At 39.4% G+C, this 21,073-nt stretch overlaps 1 protein-coding gene across 2 annotated transcripts in view; it reads left to right on the plus strand.

Moving 5' to 3' along the window:
- Positions 1 to 12,399, plus strand: part of DSC3 (desmocollin 3) — a 48,874-nt gene extending 36,475 nt beyond the window's left edge. The window contains exons 14-17 of one of the 2 annotated variants that reach the window (XM_044383139.2): positions 206 to 324; positions 5,151 to 5,408; positions 7,220 to 7,262; positions 7,345 to 7,431. In XM_044383139.2, coding sequence (XP_044239074.1) covers positions 206 to 324; positions 5,151 to 5,408; positions 7,220 to 7,246 — 404 coding nt within the window. In that variant the 3' untranslated portion in view covers positions 7,247 to 7,262; positions 7,345 to 7,431. Of the gene's footprint in view, positions 1 to 205; positions 325 to 5,150; positions 5,409 to 7,219; positions 7,263 to 7,344 lie in introns of both variants that reach the window. The other variant, XM_057313163.1, reaches the window with a different exon arrangement.
- The last annotated feature ends 8,674 nt before the right edge of the window (positions 12,400 to 21,073 follow it).

Below are 21,073 nucleotides of genomic sequence, written 5' to 3' on the forward strand. Positions count from 1 at the left end.
AGAGCTATAATCAAAATATACATACAATTAATTCAGATTTTCAAGTCTAAGCTAAATCATGGCCTGTTAATTTAGAAAAGCCAAGGTAATTCACGGGGCCATGCTCAGTGGCTTTGTTTTCCTCCTGCGTACCAGAAGTAATAAGAAAAATAAAAGATGAATATTTTATTCTATGTATGTTAAACTTTTTCTTTTTTTAATGCAGCTATATTGCTAACTTTGGTATGTGGCGTTGTTGGTGCCAAAAAAAGAGGTTTTCCTGAAGATTTAGCACAGCAAAATTTGATTATATCAAACACAGAAGCACCTGGAGATGATAAGGTGGTAAGTAATTTTTTAAAATGAGTATTTTTCTTTGAGTATCTTTCATAATTTCTTTTACTGATTGTCATGAAATTATTTTGTAATGTAAGAGTTAATATTTATATTTTTAGTTTGGTCAGCTTTTGCAGGCGTAAGTATTTTATCTGTCAATATTCAAATATTTATGTAGGTGGCATTTATTAAACTTCTTAAATCAGATGTGTTTTAATTATCATTCTTCCACTCTCTAATGTTATGATTTGAAATTTGCTCTTTGATGGTGTGAAATTATTATAATAACAGTCTTTCAGCTGCTCTCTACCATGTACATTTCCAGATACTATTTGTTTATCTGACTCTTTGGCCATTTATAATAGGAAAAAAAAACTTACTAAAAGTTTTTAAGATAAACTAAGAAAATATCAAAGAGATACATATTTTTTAAAAAAGTGTGTGGAGGAGGGTAGATTACTTGGAAGATTATTGCCACACTCTCTCTTGAGATCGGCGAGGACAAGGCTTCTTGTTTGGGGGGATGTCTATTTATTTTTAATTATTCTTTTAAAAGATTTTTAAAAATTTATTTGACAGAGACAGTGAGAGAGGGAACACAGGCAGGGGGGAGTGGGAGAGGGAGAAGCAGACTTCCTGCTGAGCAGGGAGCCTGATGCGGGGCTCGATCCCAGGACCCTGGGATCATGACCTGAGCTGAAGGCAGCCACTTAACCGACTGAGCCACCCAGGCACCCCGGGGGGGATGTGTATTTAAAAAGTTCTTACAAGGCATGTTCTTCCCTCAAAAAGATTTCGAAGTATTTATGAGAAACTGAATCTACTTTTATGGGAAAAATAAGTAGGAACATGCCAGTAAACCATAGCACCAATATGATAGAGCACTGTTGTTGTTCAGAGATACTTGAGATACGTAAGTGCATTCTGTTGTCTGGATCAACCGAAAGGCTTAGTGAAAGAGGTACAGATTCCTTTGTAACTTAAGGAATAGGAAGGGTTTGAAAGTGGAGAGAGTGAATAGTGAAAGAGCTGGAAAACAGCCTTAAGAATAAAAAAGGAGATGAACAAGTTTAGGGATTACTCAACAAATAGTGAAGAAATTGATTTGAAATGGAAGAAGTGATGGTTTGCAATGGAAGCTTGACGCAAGTTAGGCTTTTGGGGGGAGAGGTTCTAAGAGGAGTAGGACACGGGGCTGTCGTATGCCACACTAAGGATTTGGGGTTTATTCTCTTGGTAAGGAAGAGCCGGTGAAGGCTTTTCTGCACAGAAGGTCATAATGGGTACAGCGTGATGCTGAGTGAGCAGGGTGATCCGTGAGACAAGGAAGACGTTAGGGACGGGGAAGGTAGAGGATTAGAATCTTTGAGTAGTTGAAGCAGTGGATAGCTCTGCTAGGATGGGTAATGGTCATTGGAAACAGGGACAATAAATATTTTAAAAGTGTAAATGATAAGATTGTTAGTTTTTGAGTAACAATATAAAAAGTGGAGTCAAAGTGACAGAGGCCATAACCAAGGACAATGACTTTATAACAAGCCTTTTCTATATCTTGGTGTGAAGGCATCTATCTTACTGACTTTCTCTCTTAAGCCACCTCCCACCATCATGGAAAATCACAGCCCACCTGTGCTTGACATGCCTACATGTGGAACCCCGTAATTATTTCTCCATTCAGAAAATACATGTAGTCCCTTAATCATCCTTGACTCAGTAAGCTCTTATTTTATGTTCGAGAAGGGAATGATTGAGATGTTCATAATATTTGTTCTTTGCCGTTTGATGCTAGAGCTGGTAGCATTAAGTGGCCGCTTTGCCACATGTACTCACACCCGTCTTTATCTGTTCTCTGTTAGGAATACTTCTCAAAAGGCCTCAATTACCAACTTATACCAAAACATAATTTTAGGTGTATTTTTACAAAGTGTAACAAAATTTCTTAGTGAACGTGTAAGCTTATTTTAGTACAGTGAGTACAGGTGATGACTTTAGTTCTGGAGCTAAGTTTAAGCAAAGACATCCAGGTGGGGTTAGGAGCTGGTTGAAAAGTCAGGACTGGAGAAGTTAAATCTGGAAATCACGGACATGGAAAAGGAGTCGTTGACACCCTGTGAGAATAAACTCTAGGCAATGCACATGGAGATGGTCAGGAAGGAACAGAGAATAGAAAAAATGTGAAACAGGGCACTGTGGGCTCGACCTTGGTTTTAGTTTAGTTTCAATTCTCCTGGGATGAGCTTGCATGATCTCTGAACATGTATTTATAATGACAAAAATTGAATCATTAAGGAGATTTGATAATGAGGATTTTTTTTTTTTGAAATAGAATTTCACTGTAGCAGCAGCCTAAGCAAAAAATATAGGGTAGCAGTGCCACCAAATGGCTACTTCTCAGTTCTCTTTTCTCGTATACTTTTCTAAGGCAATGAGATAGCATGTATCACACTTATAGATACATTCCAGATTCTGAAATATCTGAAACTCGAAATCATCCCAACTTGAAAATCTTCCAGTTTAGTTAGAGACTCTGCATATTAAATAGAAGAAAAGCAAATTGGTAAGAAGATGGCACAGTGGAGCCTGATTTTAATGGAGGTCTTGTCCGAAAGTAAGAGTTCATAATTAGAACTGACACGCTTGAGGTTACCGCTGTAACTAAACTTCTCACCGGCGGCCCAGAGTTCCACGCGAGGTTCCCGCATGAAGTCAGTGTCCAGTCAAGTTGTTTTTATCTTCAAACATTCCCTTCACGCTGTTCTCCTCTAGTTCCCTCCTTATCTCTTTTTCTTTGAAACGGAGCTTTTTGGAAGATTTATACTCTATTTCTCCATGATATTACTTCCTGTTCATTCAGCACCTCTTGGAAATGCTTTTGACAAAGATCACCAATGGCCACTTTTTTTGATTGAATCTAATAGGTGGATTACTTTATTCGAACCAGTTCTTTTTTATTATTAGTAACATATAATGTATTATTTGTTTCAGGGGTACAGGTGTGTGATTCATTATTCTTACACAATACACAGCACTCACCACAACCCTAGTAGTCTCCCTAATGTCCATCACCCAGCCACCCCATCCCTCCGACCCCCCTCTGCTCCAGCAACCCTCAGTTTGTTTCCTGAGATTAAGAGTCTCTTATGCTTTGTCTCCCTCTCTGGTTTCGTCTTGTTTCATTTTTCCTCTCTTCCCCTATGATCCTCTGCCTTATTTCTCAAATTCTACATTTCAGTGTGATCATATGATAATTGTCTTTCTCTCATTGACTTATTTCGCTTAGCATAATACCCTCTAGTTCCATCCACGTCGGTGCAAATGGCAAGATTTCATTTTTTTTGATGGCGGCATAATTTTCCATTGTATATATGTACCACGTCTTCTTTATCCATTCCTCTGTCTATGCACATCTGGGTTCTTTCCATAGTTTGGCTATTGTGGACATTGTTGCTACAAACATTGGAAAAGTTGAAAATAGAGCTACCCTACGGCCCAGCAATTGCACTACTGGGTATTTACCCCAAAGATACAAATGTAGTGGTCCGAAGGGGCACTTAAAGTTCTTAAACTCTTTGATGTTTTCTCCTTACCATAGTTCTCTACGTGGCTTCAGAGTTGTGCTCCTTGGATTCCTCTATTCTCCAATAGCTGTTTCAGATCAGTTCTGTCCTCTAATTCCCTTATCCACCCCTTAAAACATGTTTTTTCTTGTGGTTCTATTCTTAGCCTTGTTTTCATTCAGTCTGCCATTTTCTCTCGATGTTATACTTTATTCCCGTGGCTTCCACTGTCTCCTATATGGTGATGACTTCTGGAATTATAGCTCCAGCTCGGCTCCCCCACTGGAACTCCAGACCCACCTATGCATATACTCATTTTGGACAGCCATAGGTTTTTCAGATTTACCATGTTCACAATTGAACTGTTCGCCCTCCTCTCACTCACAAGTGTGTCCTTGATCCCTACTTCAGTGAAATATACCATCTACCTAGTTGCACAAGCAGAGCACATAGGAATAATTCCTGCCTCTTCCCTTTGCGGTTTCATCCATCTGACCACCAGTAAACTTCGTATGGAGTCCAATCACTTTAACTCATCGTCGTTGCTTCTCCTTTGGCTTAGGTCCTTATCGTGTTTCACCTAGAATGATTCAGTGACCTCTCCGATATCCATGACACACGTCTTCTTCTTACATGTCTTTTACATTATTGGCTAGAATGATTTTTAAAAATATGTCCCTTCTCATGTTAAAACCCTTCTTTGAATCCCCATCGTCTTCTTGATAGTCTTACTTTTTTAGCATGGCAGATGGATCTTAATGTTCTCTGGCCTTCTGTAACCTCTCCGCTTCCTCTCTGGGACCCTATATGGTAGGCATTCTCAGCAGGCTGAAAGTGGAGGGCCCTCAAAGTACCCTGTTGCCTTTGCGTGTAGGGCTTCCTGCAGGTAGTGCTTTCTTCTTCCCATTTCTCAAGTACGAGTCCCTCAGTGCAGTGTTGCAGTGTTTTCTAGTCTACTCCACTTACTACCTCCGGGCTTGGATTTTAATGCTCTTCCTCTGTGTTTCTATAGAATTCTGTCTTCACCTATGTATACATCCTTAGGGTAATTATCTCTTTTTCTGCCTCACTGGAATAAGAGCTTCTTGGAGCCCCTGAGGGATCATGTCCCTCTTTGCATCCCTACACTGGGCACAGAATTAGAAAATACAAAGGTCTGCTAATGAATGGATGAATCAATAAAAGGTTAAATAAACATTCTGTCTCCTCGTCTTCTTATGACTTTACTTGGAATCCATTTCCTCTCAATACAAATGGACCTATTTTATTTTATTTCAGTGTTCTGGCAATGGGTTTATGACCCAGACAGTCAACACCTCTGGCCAAGGCTTTTGTGGTACCATGGGATCAGGAGCGAAAAATGGAGGGCAGGAGACCATTGAAATGGTGAAAGGTGGACACCAGACCCTGGAATCGTGCCGGGGGACCGGGCACCATCACACCCTGGATTCCTGCAGGGGAGGACACGTGGATGTGGACAACTGCAGATACACTTACTCCGAGTGGCATAGTTTCACTCAGCCCCGTCTTGGTGAAGTGAGTTTCCCCAAGTGTTTTGCCTCTGCAATTTAATGTCCAAGTGTAGAACAATAGGAAGTTGAAATTAACATAGAGTTGCAGAAGCTACTTTTTCCATATTTTTCAATGTACTCTTTCTCTTTCACTCTCTGGTCATTCCCTGCACTTCCCCCACCCTTGGCCTTTGATGTTGTTACATTATTTAACATAAAAGAGATTTTATTCCATCTGTCATATTTCTTTCAATTTCTAAAATCTCATGAGAGTTGGAAGATTTTAATATCCCTATTAAAGTTACATGCCATTTTTAGATGTTGTTTATCTCATGAACTATTTTTATATAGAAGAATGTGAAAAAAAATCTCATTCCCTACAATCACAAAACTCCCCCAATCAAATCTGCATTTCTCTCTGAAAAGAAAGCATCTGTACACAATTCTAGGGTGAACATTAAATAATATGAGCTTTTGGAACTCTACTTAATGTAAAAAGCACTGTTCAAATATAAGGTGTTTCTATTCGGGAAAGCAAGGATATCAAAGTAAAGAGGGATTAAATCATGGATTTTCAGTCCTGGCAACACATCAGAATCCCCTGGGGAGCTTTTAAATGATACTAATGCCTGTGTTCCACCTTGAAGGATTTGGATAAAATTGGTTTGGCTTATTGTTATTATTTTTTTAAAGCTCCTCAAGTGATTCACATGTGCCATCTGGGTAGAGAAGCGCGGGATTAAATATTCTATCTGGCACTAAGTTTTGTGTTCCTCGGAGGGTACCCGTACTATGGTCACCCCCACAGTGGACCAGAAGCCCTTAATCCTTTAATGGACTGCAAATAGGCATCGCTCTGCAACATGGCTGTAGCTGATCACATGTCCCTAGCGGTTTTTTTCCCATCAAGGTCAAGTGTTCATCTTTGTTCTGTTTCTAGATAGTCAGTATGCATGTAAGATCAGGTTGGGGAGGAGTGGAGCTTAAGAGGTGATCTTAGGGGTGTTCTTTAATGCGCGCATCAGGTGATGGGATATGAGGCTGAAATGGTCGTGAAGAAAGGCGTTTGGTACCGTAAGGCAAAGAAATAAGCTGTGGGTTAGAGAGGGAGCGGGCACCCTGGTGAGGAGGGGGGAGGCCCGGGAGTTTGACAGGTTGGCAGCCTGGCTGGTAACAGACAGTGAGGCTGGATGTGGCTGAAGCCTTGGCTGCTCCATTCCAAAGGCCCGGTTTTTGCAATGTGGGTGATGTTGAATATTTTTAATTTCACTAAAATGTTTTGTGCATCTCTTTATTTTGTCACATTTTGGCTATCTTGGAGACTTAATTCCGAAGCCAATGTGGTACTTCTTGCCTTCTTTACAACTGCACATAATAGTGGTTTTAGTTCACGTTTATTGAATATTTACTATGTGCTGGGCAAAATAAGAGCATTTTTGGTTCATTATTATTTCATCATTATCATGAGATAGTCACTGTGTATATTCCCATTTTAGACATAAGGAGAGTTAGAAGTGAGACTGGAAGATGTTTAGTAACCTGCCCAAAGTCATATACGTAGTTGGTAAAGCCAGAGCTATGACTCAAAACCAGGACTGTTGGAATATCCAGTGTCAAACTCTTAACCGCCATGCATACTGTCACCATTTTGTGGACTAGCCTGACCTCTAGATATAAAATTTAGGGCTAAGCATTTAATGATAATTTAAATGTACTTAAGTATAACATTTGTATATATGTAATTTTTTATTCGTATGGATTACTAGAAATGTAAAATATACTGACTTTGCGGTACGGTTATGATATCGACCAATCATGTGCATTTTTTGTGTGTAGGACTCCATTAGAGGACACACTGGTTAAAAATTAAACATAAAAGGTAAATAAAAAAATAAATTTTATGTTCATATGTTTAAGAGTGTTTAAAACAATAATACGATCCTTTTTTTTTTGTTTTACAGAAATTGCATCTGTGTAACCAGAATGAAGACCACATGCCATCTCAAGATTACGTCCTTACATACAACTATGAAGGAAGAGGCTCTCCAGCTGGTTCTGTAGGTTGCTGCAGTGAAAAACAGGAAGAAGATGGTCTTGACTTTTTAAATAATTTGGGAGCCAAATTTACTGCATTAGCAGAGACATGCACGAAGAGATAATGTTAAAGTGCTACAATTAGACATGTGTTTGCCAGACATTCTGGAGGTTTCCAAAAGGGATATTGTAAAGTTCAAATTCAATTTCTAATACATATATGGATATATTAGAATTTCAATTTCTAATATATATAAAGATATATAGATATATAGATATTTCAAATATATCTATACATTAGAAAAAATACATAATTTTTCTAAATTTTGAATTGTACTATTTACCAATTTGTATTTTTATAGCAATTTGTTGCTTATGTTTTCTAAAGAATTTGAAATTTTAAAATGTATTTTGTTCTTTACTGCCAAGTAAACAGACAGCTAGAAAATCTCATGCTGTATCATTGGAATTAAGGTCTATAAAGGACCCGCTATTCTTTATAGATGTTTTACTAGTAAATGTGTTGAGTTAATATTAGTCCAATGATAGCTAAGCTGTGCTCGATTGAATATAGAATAGCTCTCTGGGCTAGAAATTCTGTTCTTGTTCCAGATTTAGATTTAAGTGGAATAGGATTATACCAAACATTGTGTTAAATTATGTTGCATTTTTTTTTAGCTCTTTAAAAATCAGTACCACTGAGTTGGTTGCTCCAAAGACTACTAGAATTTCATTTTCCTTCTGATTAGCATTTAGATCATGAAGGGCATTTCCATCTACTCGATTGCCCTAATAAGGTCTTAAAAAATACATAGCTATGGTGTTAAACTACACCAGGAAAGTGTAGACCAAAAAATTGTGTTGTTTTTATGCTTTCGAATGTGTGCTTTATGGTTTGCAAAAGGATTATTATGAGGAATATATCTAAGTTTCCTTATTCTCAAGAAACAGAACTATATTCACTACACAGAGAATTATTGTTGGTATTTTAATGAAAAATACCAAAGATCTATTGAGATTGTAATCACAAGTCTTGACATCTTTTTCCCTGAGATTCAGGACTACTATTGATAACGCAGTAATGAAAATTAAGCTGAGAAAAAGTTGCTTTTCTTTTTTTTAATATTATTCTTGCATATTTTTACTTGCAGGTTTCACACATATGGCTTTTTGTTTTCTCTCAATAGTAGTTATTTGCAATTAGAATATGTTATCCTTAGATGGATTGTGTCGTGCCATATATTCTGAAGAAACAGACACCGTCATAGTTATGAGTAGCAATGAGGGATGAGTGTGCATTTCCACTCACTACCATTTTCATGTAAATTACTCCTTATTAAGGCAGATAAATATTTTAAAATGCTGTAAAGAATCAAAAGAACCCCTTGGTGCAATTTAATATCTTGCAAAGTGTTGCTTAAAATTGAGTGCTTCTCAAATTTGTTCTGTGATAGGCACCTGGAAGAACTTGCAAAATCCCCCAAAGCAGTGGTGTTTAAACTTAAAATAACACCTAATCTGATAAATCTAGTATCGCATTATTGTATACTCACTTCAAGTGTTAGTTTAAAAAATAGACAAGAAATATTAGGTATCACCAATTGAAGGGAATTTTGGAAGAGAAACAAGACTAAATTAACTTAAAAATTTTGCAGCTTTTGGGACTTACCCAAAGAATTGGGACTCTCACCCCCTGCCCCCCAAATTCTTTATTTGACTTTGAGGCAGAATTTGTGAGCTAGCCCACGTAGTGGCAATGTTCAGTATAAACATAGGCTTAACTGACTTTCTTTTTTCTTTTTCTGTATATGTATATATAGAGAGAGAGAAAGAAAGAGATACAGTAGTGTCCCCCGCTTTTCAAAAGTTTGTGTTAGTATCTGTTTTTGCTAACCTAAAGATACCTGAAGAAGACTTTTGCTTATGTGAAAAAAGGCAAAAAGCAAAAACAGCATTTAGCTCTGTCTTGCAGTGAGCCTTACAGAGGCAGGATGCTCCCGGAGCAGAAAGCACGGCCCCACCAGCCTCCTTTCCCGGGAACTGTCCTCTGGTTCTCCGCATCCAGCTGCCAGGGCTTTAAATGGTGTCTGTGAGCATCTGTGCTTTATCTCCATTTATTTTGTGCATCCTTTAGTAAGATATGTCCTAAAGCTACCAGGAAAACCAAAGAGAGGTTAATTTTTGGATCTGGAGACACTCAAAAATTTTCCATATAAATGAATGGTAATTGCTTCTTTGCTTTATGCCATTTCTGTTTATGACAGTTTTCATAGGAATGCTATGAGGCTAAACACACACACACACACATTATATAAATATATACTTACATAAAACTATTAGTCAATGCCACGTTTAAAATAAAATGAAAACCAAAGGGGAAGATGATAATAAAAGGCTGGGTGTGTCCTATCATAGAAATCCAAGGTTTTAAAAAGAGAGAGCCTCTTATATGTAGGTCTTCTGTGCTGCAGAGCTGAGCATATCAGGAAATAGTTGATGTACATTTGTGTAATTTCTTTAAAATTGTATACAGCTAACGAAACGTCTCTGGTTTCAGTGGAAAGGAGAGAGGAAACGAAGTGGAACAGTAGCTTTGCTTTGCAGTTTCATTCTGCACACACAAATTAGAAGCAAACTGGCAAAGGCTGTTAGAGCTAGGGCTGCCCGAATCCCAGTGGCAAGGATCCAGAGATGAAATGCTTTTCTTGGAGCTAATACTGAAAGCCTTTTTAAACCCAATTCTGGTAAAAGGATTCTATCACCATTTTCTTTTTCTCTCCTGTCTACCGACATTTTAAAAATTTAGAGCCAAATAACCATATTCTGTTGGCCAGATTTCAGGGGATAAAGAGAGCCGAGGTGGGAGCACAATCTTACTGAAGGGACTGAGTGGGGCATGACCATCTTAAGGCTCATCACCATTTGCTAGGTTCTGATTTGAGCCTGGGAATGATAAAATACCACTTCCCTACTCACTGCCCTGGTTTAAACTGACGTTGGTATGATTCAAAGAAATCGAGCTCTCTCATCAGTCCTCTTTCTTTAATCTCCCTCCCAATATTTTCGATAACACTTAGGTGGCAAATGCTCCAGGCTGTCAATCACCCTTCAGTATGAACCAATTTTTATGCAATTGCTTTCTTACAAGGCTTTTTCAAGTAACAGAAGAAGCAGATTTTGAATACAGGAAAGAAAAAGATCCAGTAGTCATTTGGGAACACAGGGGACTTTGGGTGAGTACAGGCCCAAGTAGGGTATTTGGACAGTCAGCAACATGAAAACCCAGGCCTTCAAGGGCAAGGAGAGAAGCCAACAAAGGGACAGGAGTGGTAATAAAGACAATATTGTTTACTACGTAAATTTTCCTAGGCCAGGCCCTCCCTTTGCCTTTTCTCAGGCCAGTGGCAGCTCCCATTTGATTTTGGCGAAATATCACCAACCCTTTCTTCATGCCTCACCTTATTTGGAGTCTGGAATCAAGGGGAGTGCTGACTGCATGATGCCTTTGCAGGCGTTTGCACGACAGGCCCGAACCGTCTGTGCAGAACAAACAAGGAAATCATGGGGACTACTTTCTTCCTTATGTAGTCCTCTGGGCGCTGAGATAGAAGGCCTTCAGTTAAGTGTGTGTCTCCATTGCTTGCTTGATGCCACATTTCCCGTTTTCTGATTTTCCCCTGAAATCTAGATTTTTCAGACTTAGGCTTTTCAAAGGGTACTTTTCCTTTTTAAAGTCTTCTTACGTTTAATGTAAACATTTATAACGTGGTATTCTTCTTTCCTTATATGTGTAAGGGGAAAATTATGCTATTTCAGTGTGAAAATAGCTTTCATTTTTTTTCCGGTGAATATTCTTGAATTTTTAATGTAAATGTACAGATTGTTTTTTTCATATTTTTATAAGGAACCAGCGAACTGTCTAAAATGCAGTGAGGTTTTGTTTGCAGCATTTTTAATAGAACTTTAAGTCTCCCATTAAAAGAAGTTACTTTGCTTTTAAAGAAACATGGCTGGTTAAAATAAGCAAAAATTGGATGTGTAAAGTAATAGTTGAGATATAGGATGTAATAAAACTTGTTAACTCGGTATCTTGTCTTTGCTATATTTAGAGATTAAATGATTCCAAGATGATCATGTTGTAAAATTGTGCTTAAGACTGGTGTGAAAATAGACGCTCAATAATGTCTTCATTTTATTCCTGGGGACTATTTTAGAGAATGGGTCATTACCAGGTTGTCAACATCATTTATATATTAAACCATTTGGGGGGAGATCACTGTTTGGGGCACAGCCTTACAGATGATATCAACCTATATATCTCTATCTGATTGTTAGTGGGTAAAGAAGTATTGGAAGGTAGTTATAATTGTAGAGTGTTCGAGAAATAAAATGCCGGTATAGCATTCTTACCTGGAGCAGTGTAGTCAAGGGGAGACGTTACGGGTTAAAAAAAAAAAAACAACACAAAAAACAAGAGATATTCCAATCTTTGTTCTATCACTTACAGAATATATGACCTTCAAACTTTGTTCACAACCAAATTATGGTGCTGTGTATTTCACAGTGAATCTTTTCCCTGGGTGTGCGTGTGCTTTCCCACAAAGGTAGGGCTGACCATTTCAAAAATGTATGAGTTGTATCAAAAGTTTTAAATTGTGGTGTAACTTGAACAATATTTTCAATTTCAGGAACTTTTATTGTCACTATTATTTTTATGTCTAAATATTTGTCTTTAAAAATGTTCATTGAATTTTTTTTCTGATATCAAAACATTCGGTAAATTCCAAGCATCCAGCAGAATTGACTTGGTTAAATATTGGCTCATAGCGGTTGAGAAGGGACACGTCCAGAGTCAGACTCTTTGCGTGTGTATCCTGGCTCTGCCACTCCTATCCGTGTGACTTTAGAAAGGCTACTTACTCCCTTTCTTAGTCTGAGTTTTCTGATCTTTAAAAGCAAGATAGCAATACCAACCGCAGGACTAAATGAGTTACTATATTTATAGCACGTAGAACACTGCCTGTAAAAGTGAAAGATACATAGGGGTCAGGTATATAGGCAATAACATGTAGCCGAATATACTACAATACCTGATCTCTTTTTAGGGAAGAGTTTATGCTTATATATATAAAAAAGATCTGCACAGATTCTTTCTAGACAATGGAATTATGGTGGATTTGTATTTTGTGTTCATTTTTTACAATGAACATTGGTAACATTTAAAAAAATTTTTTAAAGGGTTAATCCCAGCTCTAGACAGCTTATTTTTGGCTCTTGTATTAGTCAGGATTAGGGTTGGCTGTGTGGACAGAAAACAAAATGGCAGTGACTTAAATAGGATCCAGATTGAGTTTGTAGGTCTGGCTATTCTGATGGCTTGTTTTGATTCCATCGGTTTAAAAACTTTTGTTTTCCCTTTACTATTTTTTTTCCTTTAATTATTGTAAAATTCACATAACATTAAATTCACCTACTTACGCCATTTTTTAAAAAGATTTTTATTTATTTATTTGACAGAGAGACAGCCAGCGAGAGACCGAGCACAAGCAGGGGTAGTGGGAGAGGAAGAAGCAGGGTTCCCAGAAGAGCAGGGAGCCCGATGTGGGGCTCTATCCCAGGACCCTGGGATCACACCCTGAGCCAGAGGCAGACGCTTAACGACTGAGCCACCCGGGCACCCCTACTTAAGCCATTTTAATGATTTGATTTTTAAGTGATCTCTACACCCAACATGGGTCTTGAATATACAACCCTGAGATCAAGAGTCATGTACTGCACCGACCCAGCCAGCCAGGTGCTCTCTTTGAGCCATTTTAAAGAGTACAATTCAGTGACATTCATTCAGAATATTGTGCAACCAGAACATTTTCATACTTCAGTTTCCAAAAAGAAAACGCTTTAAGCCGCCACTCCCATTTCCCGATTCCCTCAGCTCCTGGCAACCACTAATCAGCCAGCAGAAGAATGGTGGTTGCCGGGGGTGAGTAGGGTGGGGAGGAACCAGGGGGTTGCTGTTCCCCACAGATAGAGTTTGTCTTGCAAGATGAAAATGCAACGTTGTGCTTAGAGTTACCAATACTAAATTGTGCACGTAAACCTTTGTTGAGCGTAGGTCTCGGGTTAAGTGTGTTTCACCACATTGGAAAACAACAATGATAAAAGAAATGTACTTCCCTTCAAGATAAACGGGTTTTGCAGTGCTCTTTGGGCGAGGTAAGTTCCATGAGCCCTCCAGGTAGGAGAGGCTTGGTGTTCTGCCTGTGCCTCCCAGCTCCCAGTGTCCACGGTTCCTTTTCAACCATCTAGAAGAGAGTGGAGGACACGCTGTTCAGTCACACCCGCCTCCCCTGTGCTTGAGCGAAAGCAGGAAGACACTGGGGGCAGCACGAACACGTGGGCTGTGCCCGAGAAGCCCTGTTGTTCCGTTGACTTCAAGAGCAGAAGGCTCTTTGGAAGCCAATTTGAAAAAAGCCAAACATTGGCAGAAACACCTGCAACCTATCTCTTCGATGTTCCCTCTCTCCCGTGTACGATGCACACTGGGCAGTAAATCTGCACCATGGGTATCATGAGCCGGTGCTTTGCATCTGGGGAAGCTAATAGATGTAATATGATGCCGGAGGAAACCTGAATATTTGTTACTAAGTGCCCACAAAATTTGTATTGATTTCCTCATTTTCTTTTCAAAGTACGTTCAAGGAAATATATGCTATGTGACATTAGTGTATTTACATTTCGTTTCTTAAAACATAGATTTACATTCTAACTTTAATAGACTCACTTCGTGTGTAGAAGTAAATATGAGTCTGGAGTTAAGTTACGTTGCTGGTTATAGAGCTCTGCTGAGACCGGCATCTGGCCCGTAGACTGTGCAAGCTGCTCGGATGGGATGTGGCAGGTTCCAAGCGAAAGGGCAATTTCACAGAAATGCCTAGTTTCAATTTCTAATTGAAAAAAATTTTTTTCTTAATATAGATCATTACAGACAAGTTAAAGCAAATATTTAATTATCTAAGGTTACTTGGGGAGAGGCAAGAAAACGGCTCAAGTATCTGAGGCATACGAAAAGGGGAAAAAAAAAGTGATGTGATTTTATTGGAATCAAACCAGGTTAGTCACATTTCTGTTCTGTGATTCTAACTTGGTGACACTGGACGCATCTGACCCACAAGGGCGATGTGTCCCTGAGTGAAACGAATACCCTTTCCAGTCCGATTCTTAAAATGCTGTATTCTTTACTGGGGGGCCCTCACTCCCCACACCCTCTTGATTCAGAAAAATCAAATAACATTTCAAAGGAATCCTGTTTTATATGTGTTTACTTAATATCCAGGATCACAAATTCAGATGGAGAAAATGTCAGTATTTTTTCATAATTTGTCTTTGTCTCGACACCTTCATCCACCTCCCATTCAGCGGGGTGGCAGAAATGAAATAAAAATGTAAATTTTATCAGATTAAAATTAGGGTTCTCCCTCACTCTTCTATTATGTCTGAGCTTCAGAGAGTTTGTGCTACTTACAGAAATGGGGGATCAGAGTGCAGGATCTCTGGGCCTGAGACCTTGAGAACCAGGGTCCCCCCACTTTTTTCACTGTATTTACTGACTCTTGAAAAACTTGTATGCTCCTCTAGCCCATCTTTCTGACAGGAATTGCTAAGTAATCTAAGAATGTGAATCAATTCAAATTATCGAATCAAATTACTATCTCAGATAGCCAATTAGTCTAATTTCCTATCTCCAATCGAACATCAACACACATACCAAATAGCTAACAATAGAGTAAGACTCTTGATAGACGAGGCTCAGAAAACATAAGAACAACGCTCTAAAGGGGAGAACAACAAAACAAACCAAAACAAAAAAACCCCTAGAGGTATACACAAAACAGAACTTGCAAATTTGAATGAAATTTCTGTTGTTCTAAATAGGTACGAAAATTGCTGGGCCTGGCATGGGAAAGATATTTAATCTGCCGAGTAACCTGGATAAGCTGCTTTATCTCTCTGTGCTTCAGTTTATTGTCCAAAGCAAGGCTCTTCAGTGAGTGAGTGAGTCAGTCGTTGACAATTATTTCTTGGTCGTCTACCGCAGGCCAAGTGTAATTCTAGGTGCTAAAGACACAGCAGTGGGGGGCCCCTGGGTGGCCTAGTCCGTTAAGCATCCGACTCTTGATTTTGGCTCAGGTCATGATTTCAGGGTTGTAAGATCAAGCTCGCTTTGGGCTCTGCACTGGGCATGGAGACTGCCTAAGATTCTCCCTCCCTCTGCTCCTCCCACCCCCTCTCTTAAAAAATAGATAATAGATAGATAGATAGAAAGATAGATAACGAATCAAGACACAACAGTGAATAAAACAGCCAAAGTCTGTGTTCTCACAATTTGCATTCCAAGAAGGGAGGGAAGACATAACAAATGCACAAATACGTGTATAATGTCATACTGCAATACACGAGACAAAGAAAAAACAGACCAAGGGACAGAGAATTATGGGAGATTTTTATTCTATTAAGAGTGGTTACAGGAAGTCCTATGGGAGGGTGGCATTTGAGCAAAAAACCTGAAAAGAGAGTAAGCAAGTCAGTTGTTACGAGGGCAGGAAAGGGAGAGAACATTCTGGGGAAAGGACACAGCTAACACAAAGGCCCTGAGGTAGGATTTCGCTTGGTATAGTCCATAAAGCTCGTGTAGCTGAACTGGAGAGGAAGAGAGGAAGAGGGAGAGCCGGTGGGGTGGGACGGCCGCGGAGGGGAGGGGGTTCTGTGGCTATGAGAGTGGTTTCGGATCTTAGTTTGAATAAGGGAAGAGCCTGCTGGAGGGCATGAGTTAGTTATAACAGAGCCTAAGCCACACGTGCAATGAGTTAGCGTGTGTAAAAGATTTTCTTCTTCCTCCTCTTCTTTCTCTTCCTCTTTTTCTTCACCACCTTATCCCCTTTTTAAAATTTTATTTTCCTCCTCAGTTTCTTTCTTTTTTTCATTTCTTCTTCTTCTCTTCCTGCTCCATCTCCTCCTCCTCCTTGTCCTTTTTTTCTTCTTTTTGTCTTGTATTTCCTGCCTCCCAGAATTAGAACGGAGTTTGCATCCTCGCCCCGCTCCTTGCCAGATCCCCTCATTTGCGATCACAGGGGCGGCGCCCGTGGGAGTGACTTTGGAATATCGCAGAGAAGACAGAAGTAGGCATGAACTAGCAAGTCTTTCTGAGAACTGAAACTGCTAATATCAGCATTTGGCCTCTTGTTCTTCTTCTCACAATGGGAATCTGACTTGTCTTCTGACGTGTCTTTACAGCTCGGAGCCTGGTCTGATTTCAGATCTGGTGTTTGCCTCCTAGCTAATTTACATTACCCTTGAGGTTTTGTCTCCATCCCAAGTCAGCCGATTCTGGCTATAGTGCTTGAAAAATACCCCTTTTAAACAGAGCCTGCTTGTCCTTCCTAATCTTACATCATGACTTGGGCCTTCTGTATTCCGCTGTCTAGTTTCTATTCCTCTCTGCACCAGCAGCTCTGTAATGCTATGTGCTGGTAAGAAAAGTAAAAGATGGAACTAGTCACACTCCAAGGAGCCTATCAAATAAATATCCAGAACGATCTTGATGATTAAGCAGATTTTAATCTGCAAAGATCTCAAGGAGATAAAATTTGGCAATATATCTAAATTTATTATAAATTAAAAATCATCTCCATTGTGTGTACTGGTGTTCACTTTATATAAAAAGAGATGACACTTGTCAAATTGTTTTACTAGAGAGCTAATTTTCCCTTTGGGATTATTTTTGTGTCCAAATAACATGTTTTAGATAATTTAGGAAGGCATCAATGTGACTAGTGTATGATACAATGATTATTAATGCATTTTATCTATTATTAATTATGTCAGCTCTACCCAAACTCACAGTTAATTCGGTTTTCTTTTTTTTTTCTTTTTCCTTCTCTATTTAAAACCAAATGCTTTATTTCACACACCATAAAAGCTCAGTGCAATTCATGTGTGGTGGATAGACATTTATAAGTGCTTTCTTCCTGCTGCTGCTGCTTTTTCCAAACATGAATCAAATAAATGTACTTGAGATGGTTTCTATGAGAAAATTAATTTATTTTTCATACCTTGTCAACATTAGGTGAAAATCCCAGTTTTGGGCTAGGGGCTATTTTCTAAAATTGTATTTTAAAATTAATGAGGTTAAGAATTCAGGATAAAGACCAATATAAGTGGCATTTTTTTCCTGCTTTTTTATTTTCCACCTGAAATAATACTAAACATGCAGATATTGTCCACACTCATACCTCTGTTGGTGAGATGACATTTTTTGTTTTTCCCCCAGATCTGGGCAGGTTCAGAATCCCTGTATTTTGAGGAGTCCATAGGAATTTTTTTTTTCCCCAAGGAGAGCTGTGTATTTTACTAATTTCACTATGACCCTTGAGACAGAGATAATGGGCAATGGTACCAAATATAGTACTTTATTCTTTATTTGAGGCAGTTTTAACTGGCAGGCTTCCTTCTATCCTTTAATAACATTACACAGCAAGTTGGCATAATTTCTGGACTTTGAAATTTCTCAGAAGAATTTTGTAAAGTAGTTTTTTGGAAGTGACATACAATTCATACATTTCTTGTCAGAACTTTCACTCTGAATAAAGTAGGAGTCCACCGGTGGCTTTCAATCAGAGAGAAGTGAGTTCCGATAGCAGTACCCACCTCACTGGATCGCTCGGAGATTAACCCGGCCAGTACACACACTATGCTTAGCACGGTGCCTGGCCTGGAGCGAGCATTCAGGAAATGTGAGCATTTGTTTGGTCATCCGCTTTACCAGACCTAGAGTCAGAATTGGGTTTGGATCCCCAGCTTCACCCAGTTACCAGACTCCCTCACCTATGACACTGTGGAGGCCCTCACAGTCAGTTGAATGACCTCAATATCCGGACTTCACGAAAAATACACTGAAGGTCATAAACTAGCAGGTGACATTTAGAAGGTTGACCTTTACTGCTATTTGGCATCTTATCCCTAGGGGTCCAGAAACCTAAACAAACAAAAAACCTATTTGATGATTAATCACCTGAATGGCTTGGCCCGAGGGTTAAATGCTATGTGTCAAATAATAATGTTATTCTCTACATCATATGGTTTACGCCCTACGGTGTGATCCTTGATCAAATTCCTTCTATTAATCTAAACTATCCCTGCCCCTTTCAGGGCAATTCGTGATGTTTTTCCTCTCTGGGAAGAGTAAATTGCATCAGCATTAAATAAAAACGGAACTTGTTGAATCAGTGAGTCAGTCGAGGAGGTTCCTGGGAAGGAGAGGGAACAGTTGTGCCCTCGGCTGGACATCGTGTCCCTCTCTTAGCTTCAGTTCCGGCTCATCCATGCCATGCCTTCTGTAATCCCGCGTTCTTTGCGTCTACCTATAAACTAACCTCGGTCCTCGATGGCAACTACTTACCCGGATCCCATACAATATTTGAGAACAAGTTCTAAAGCTTTTGTAGGTTAGCATGAGCTCTCACTTTTTTCCCTTTTTTCTTCTGTTTTTAGCTCTCACTTTCAAAGAATGTGTTTTTATTGGCACTTTCTGAGGTTTCCCCCCCGCTCACTTTCCAACTCCCTGCTTCTTTATCTCTCAGAAAGTTTCTACTTGATTTCACTGGTTCTGATTCACTGATTCACTGATTTTACTAGTCCTTGTATGTATTTTGTTGTCTGGGAATTATTTTTGTATATTCATTTTCTATCGTCATGTAAGAACTCACAAATTTAGTGGCTTACAACAGCATACATGTGTTACCTCGAGCCCATGGGGGCAGGAGCGTGAGCCCAGCTTAGCCTCGTCCTGGGCTCAGGGTCTCATGAGGTTGTTATCAAGATGTTAGCTGGGCTATGGGCTCACCTGGAGGCTGGCTATGGAAGAATGGCTTCCAAGCTCTTCCAGGTTGTTGGCAGAATTCATTTCCTTGCAGCTGTAGAATGGAGGGCCTCCAGTTTTGGCTGGCCATTGTCTTTATAGGTTGCCCTCAGGTCCTTCAGGCCATGCCAGTGATCACAGCCACTCCATGTCCTTGCCCTGTGGGCTTCCTCAACACAGCTGCTTGCTGTCTCCCTCCAGTCTAAGCCAGAGACTTAGAAAAAGTAACCTAATCATGGCAGTGACATCCCATGATCTTTGCCATAGTCTATTGGCCAGATGCAAATCACAAGTCTAATCTGCATGCAGAGAGGGGGGCATGACACAAAGCCATGGACACCAGCAAGTCATAGGAGGTCACTTAGTTCTGTCACCACACCTTGTCTCCTGGTCTCACTGAAAATGGAGCTTCAGGATTTTATATCTATGCTTTGTTTTTAATGATTCTTATTGCTGTCAAATGAATTCAGAAAGGAAAGGTAGAAAAACACTGACAGATCTCTATATTTAGGGAAGTGGGTGGGGGATGGGCTAGATGGGTGAGGGGCACTAGGGAGGGCACTTGTTATGATGAGCACTGGGTGTTCTATGTAAGTGACGAATAACTAAATTCTACTCCTGAAACAAATATTCCACTCTATGTTAACTCCCTAGAATTTAGGGGCGCCTGGATGGCGCAGTCGTTAAGCATCTGCCTTCAGCTCAGGGCGTGATCCCAGCATTCTGGGATGGAGCCCCACATCAGCCTCCTCTGCTGGGAGCCTGCTTCTTCCTCTCCCACTCCCCCTGCTTGTGTTCCCTCTCTCGCTGGCTGTCGCTGTCAAATAAATAAATAAAATCTTTAAAACAAAAAAATAAAAAAATTTAAAAAATTAAAAAAAATAAAACTTTCTAGAATTTCAATCAAAATGTGAAGAAAGAAAATAAAAATAAAGTCAAAATAAAGATCCATTGATACAATTAAAAAAAAGATCTCTATGTTTATCCTGAAAGCCCATTGATAGAAATTTTAATGATTTATTGAGGGATACAATTTCTTTAGGCCATATTAGAGTTTCGGACATGTAGCATCTTATATCTGTGTCGTAAACACGTGGCGTTTTCTGTGGTAGCTGTTCTATCTAGATGCAACGGATTATAATTTGCATCTGTAATGTTTAGGATGATTGGGAAGAGGAAGGGAAGGAAGAAAACTAACGTGGAGTCTGTGTTGGATAGTTTAGAATTTAATTCTGACATGTTGCTGTATTTATTTTATAGATCACGAAACCGAGGTCAGACATTAAGGAAGTGGTCCAGAGCCATAGAAATAGTTGTGGAAGGGCATGGGGCCCAAGTAGCTCAAATTCATACCTCAGTCTGTCTCCATATGGAGCTTCTTCAGTTTCTATGTTTTTTGTTCCTAAGTGGTTAGGGTGCGGAAAGTCCTACAGAAAACTTCTCAAATCAGTGCAGTCAACATTTCATTATTTGAAATTGTTCAAAAATGGGATATCCTATGCTTCTCAGAATTGAAAAGAATGTACATTCTGAAGTGTTTTGTGTATGTCATTTAGGTCCCCACGGCTAATCAAGTTGTTCGAATATCGTATATTCGTATTTTGTCCACCCATTCTACCACACGTCTGTACTGAGAGAGGGAGGTCTGTTAAAACCTCCTACTGTTGTTACGGATTTGTCTTTTCATGTCTTTGACCGTTTCAAACAAATTTGGAATTTTTATATCTTCCTCTTGAATTGAT

This window comes from Ursus arctos, unplaced genomic scaffold (genome assembly GCF_023065955.2).
Source record: "Ursus arctos isolate Adak ecotype North America unplaced genomic scaffold, UrsArc2.0 scaffold_17, whole genome shotgun sequence".
In the NCBI taxonomy this organism is placed as follows: Eukaryota; Metazoa; Chordata; class Mammalia; order Carnivora; family Ursidae; genus Ursus; species Ursus arctos.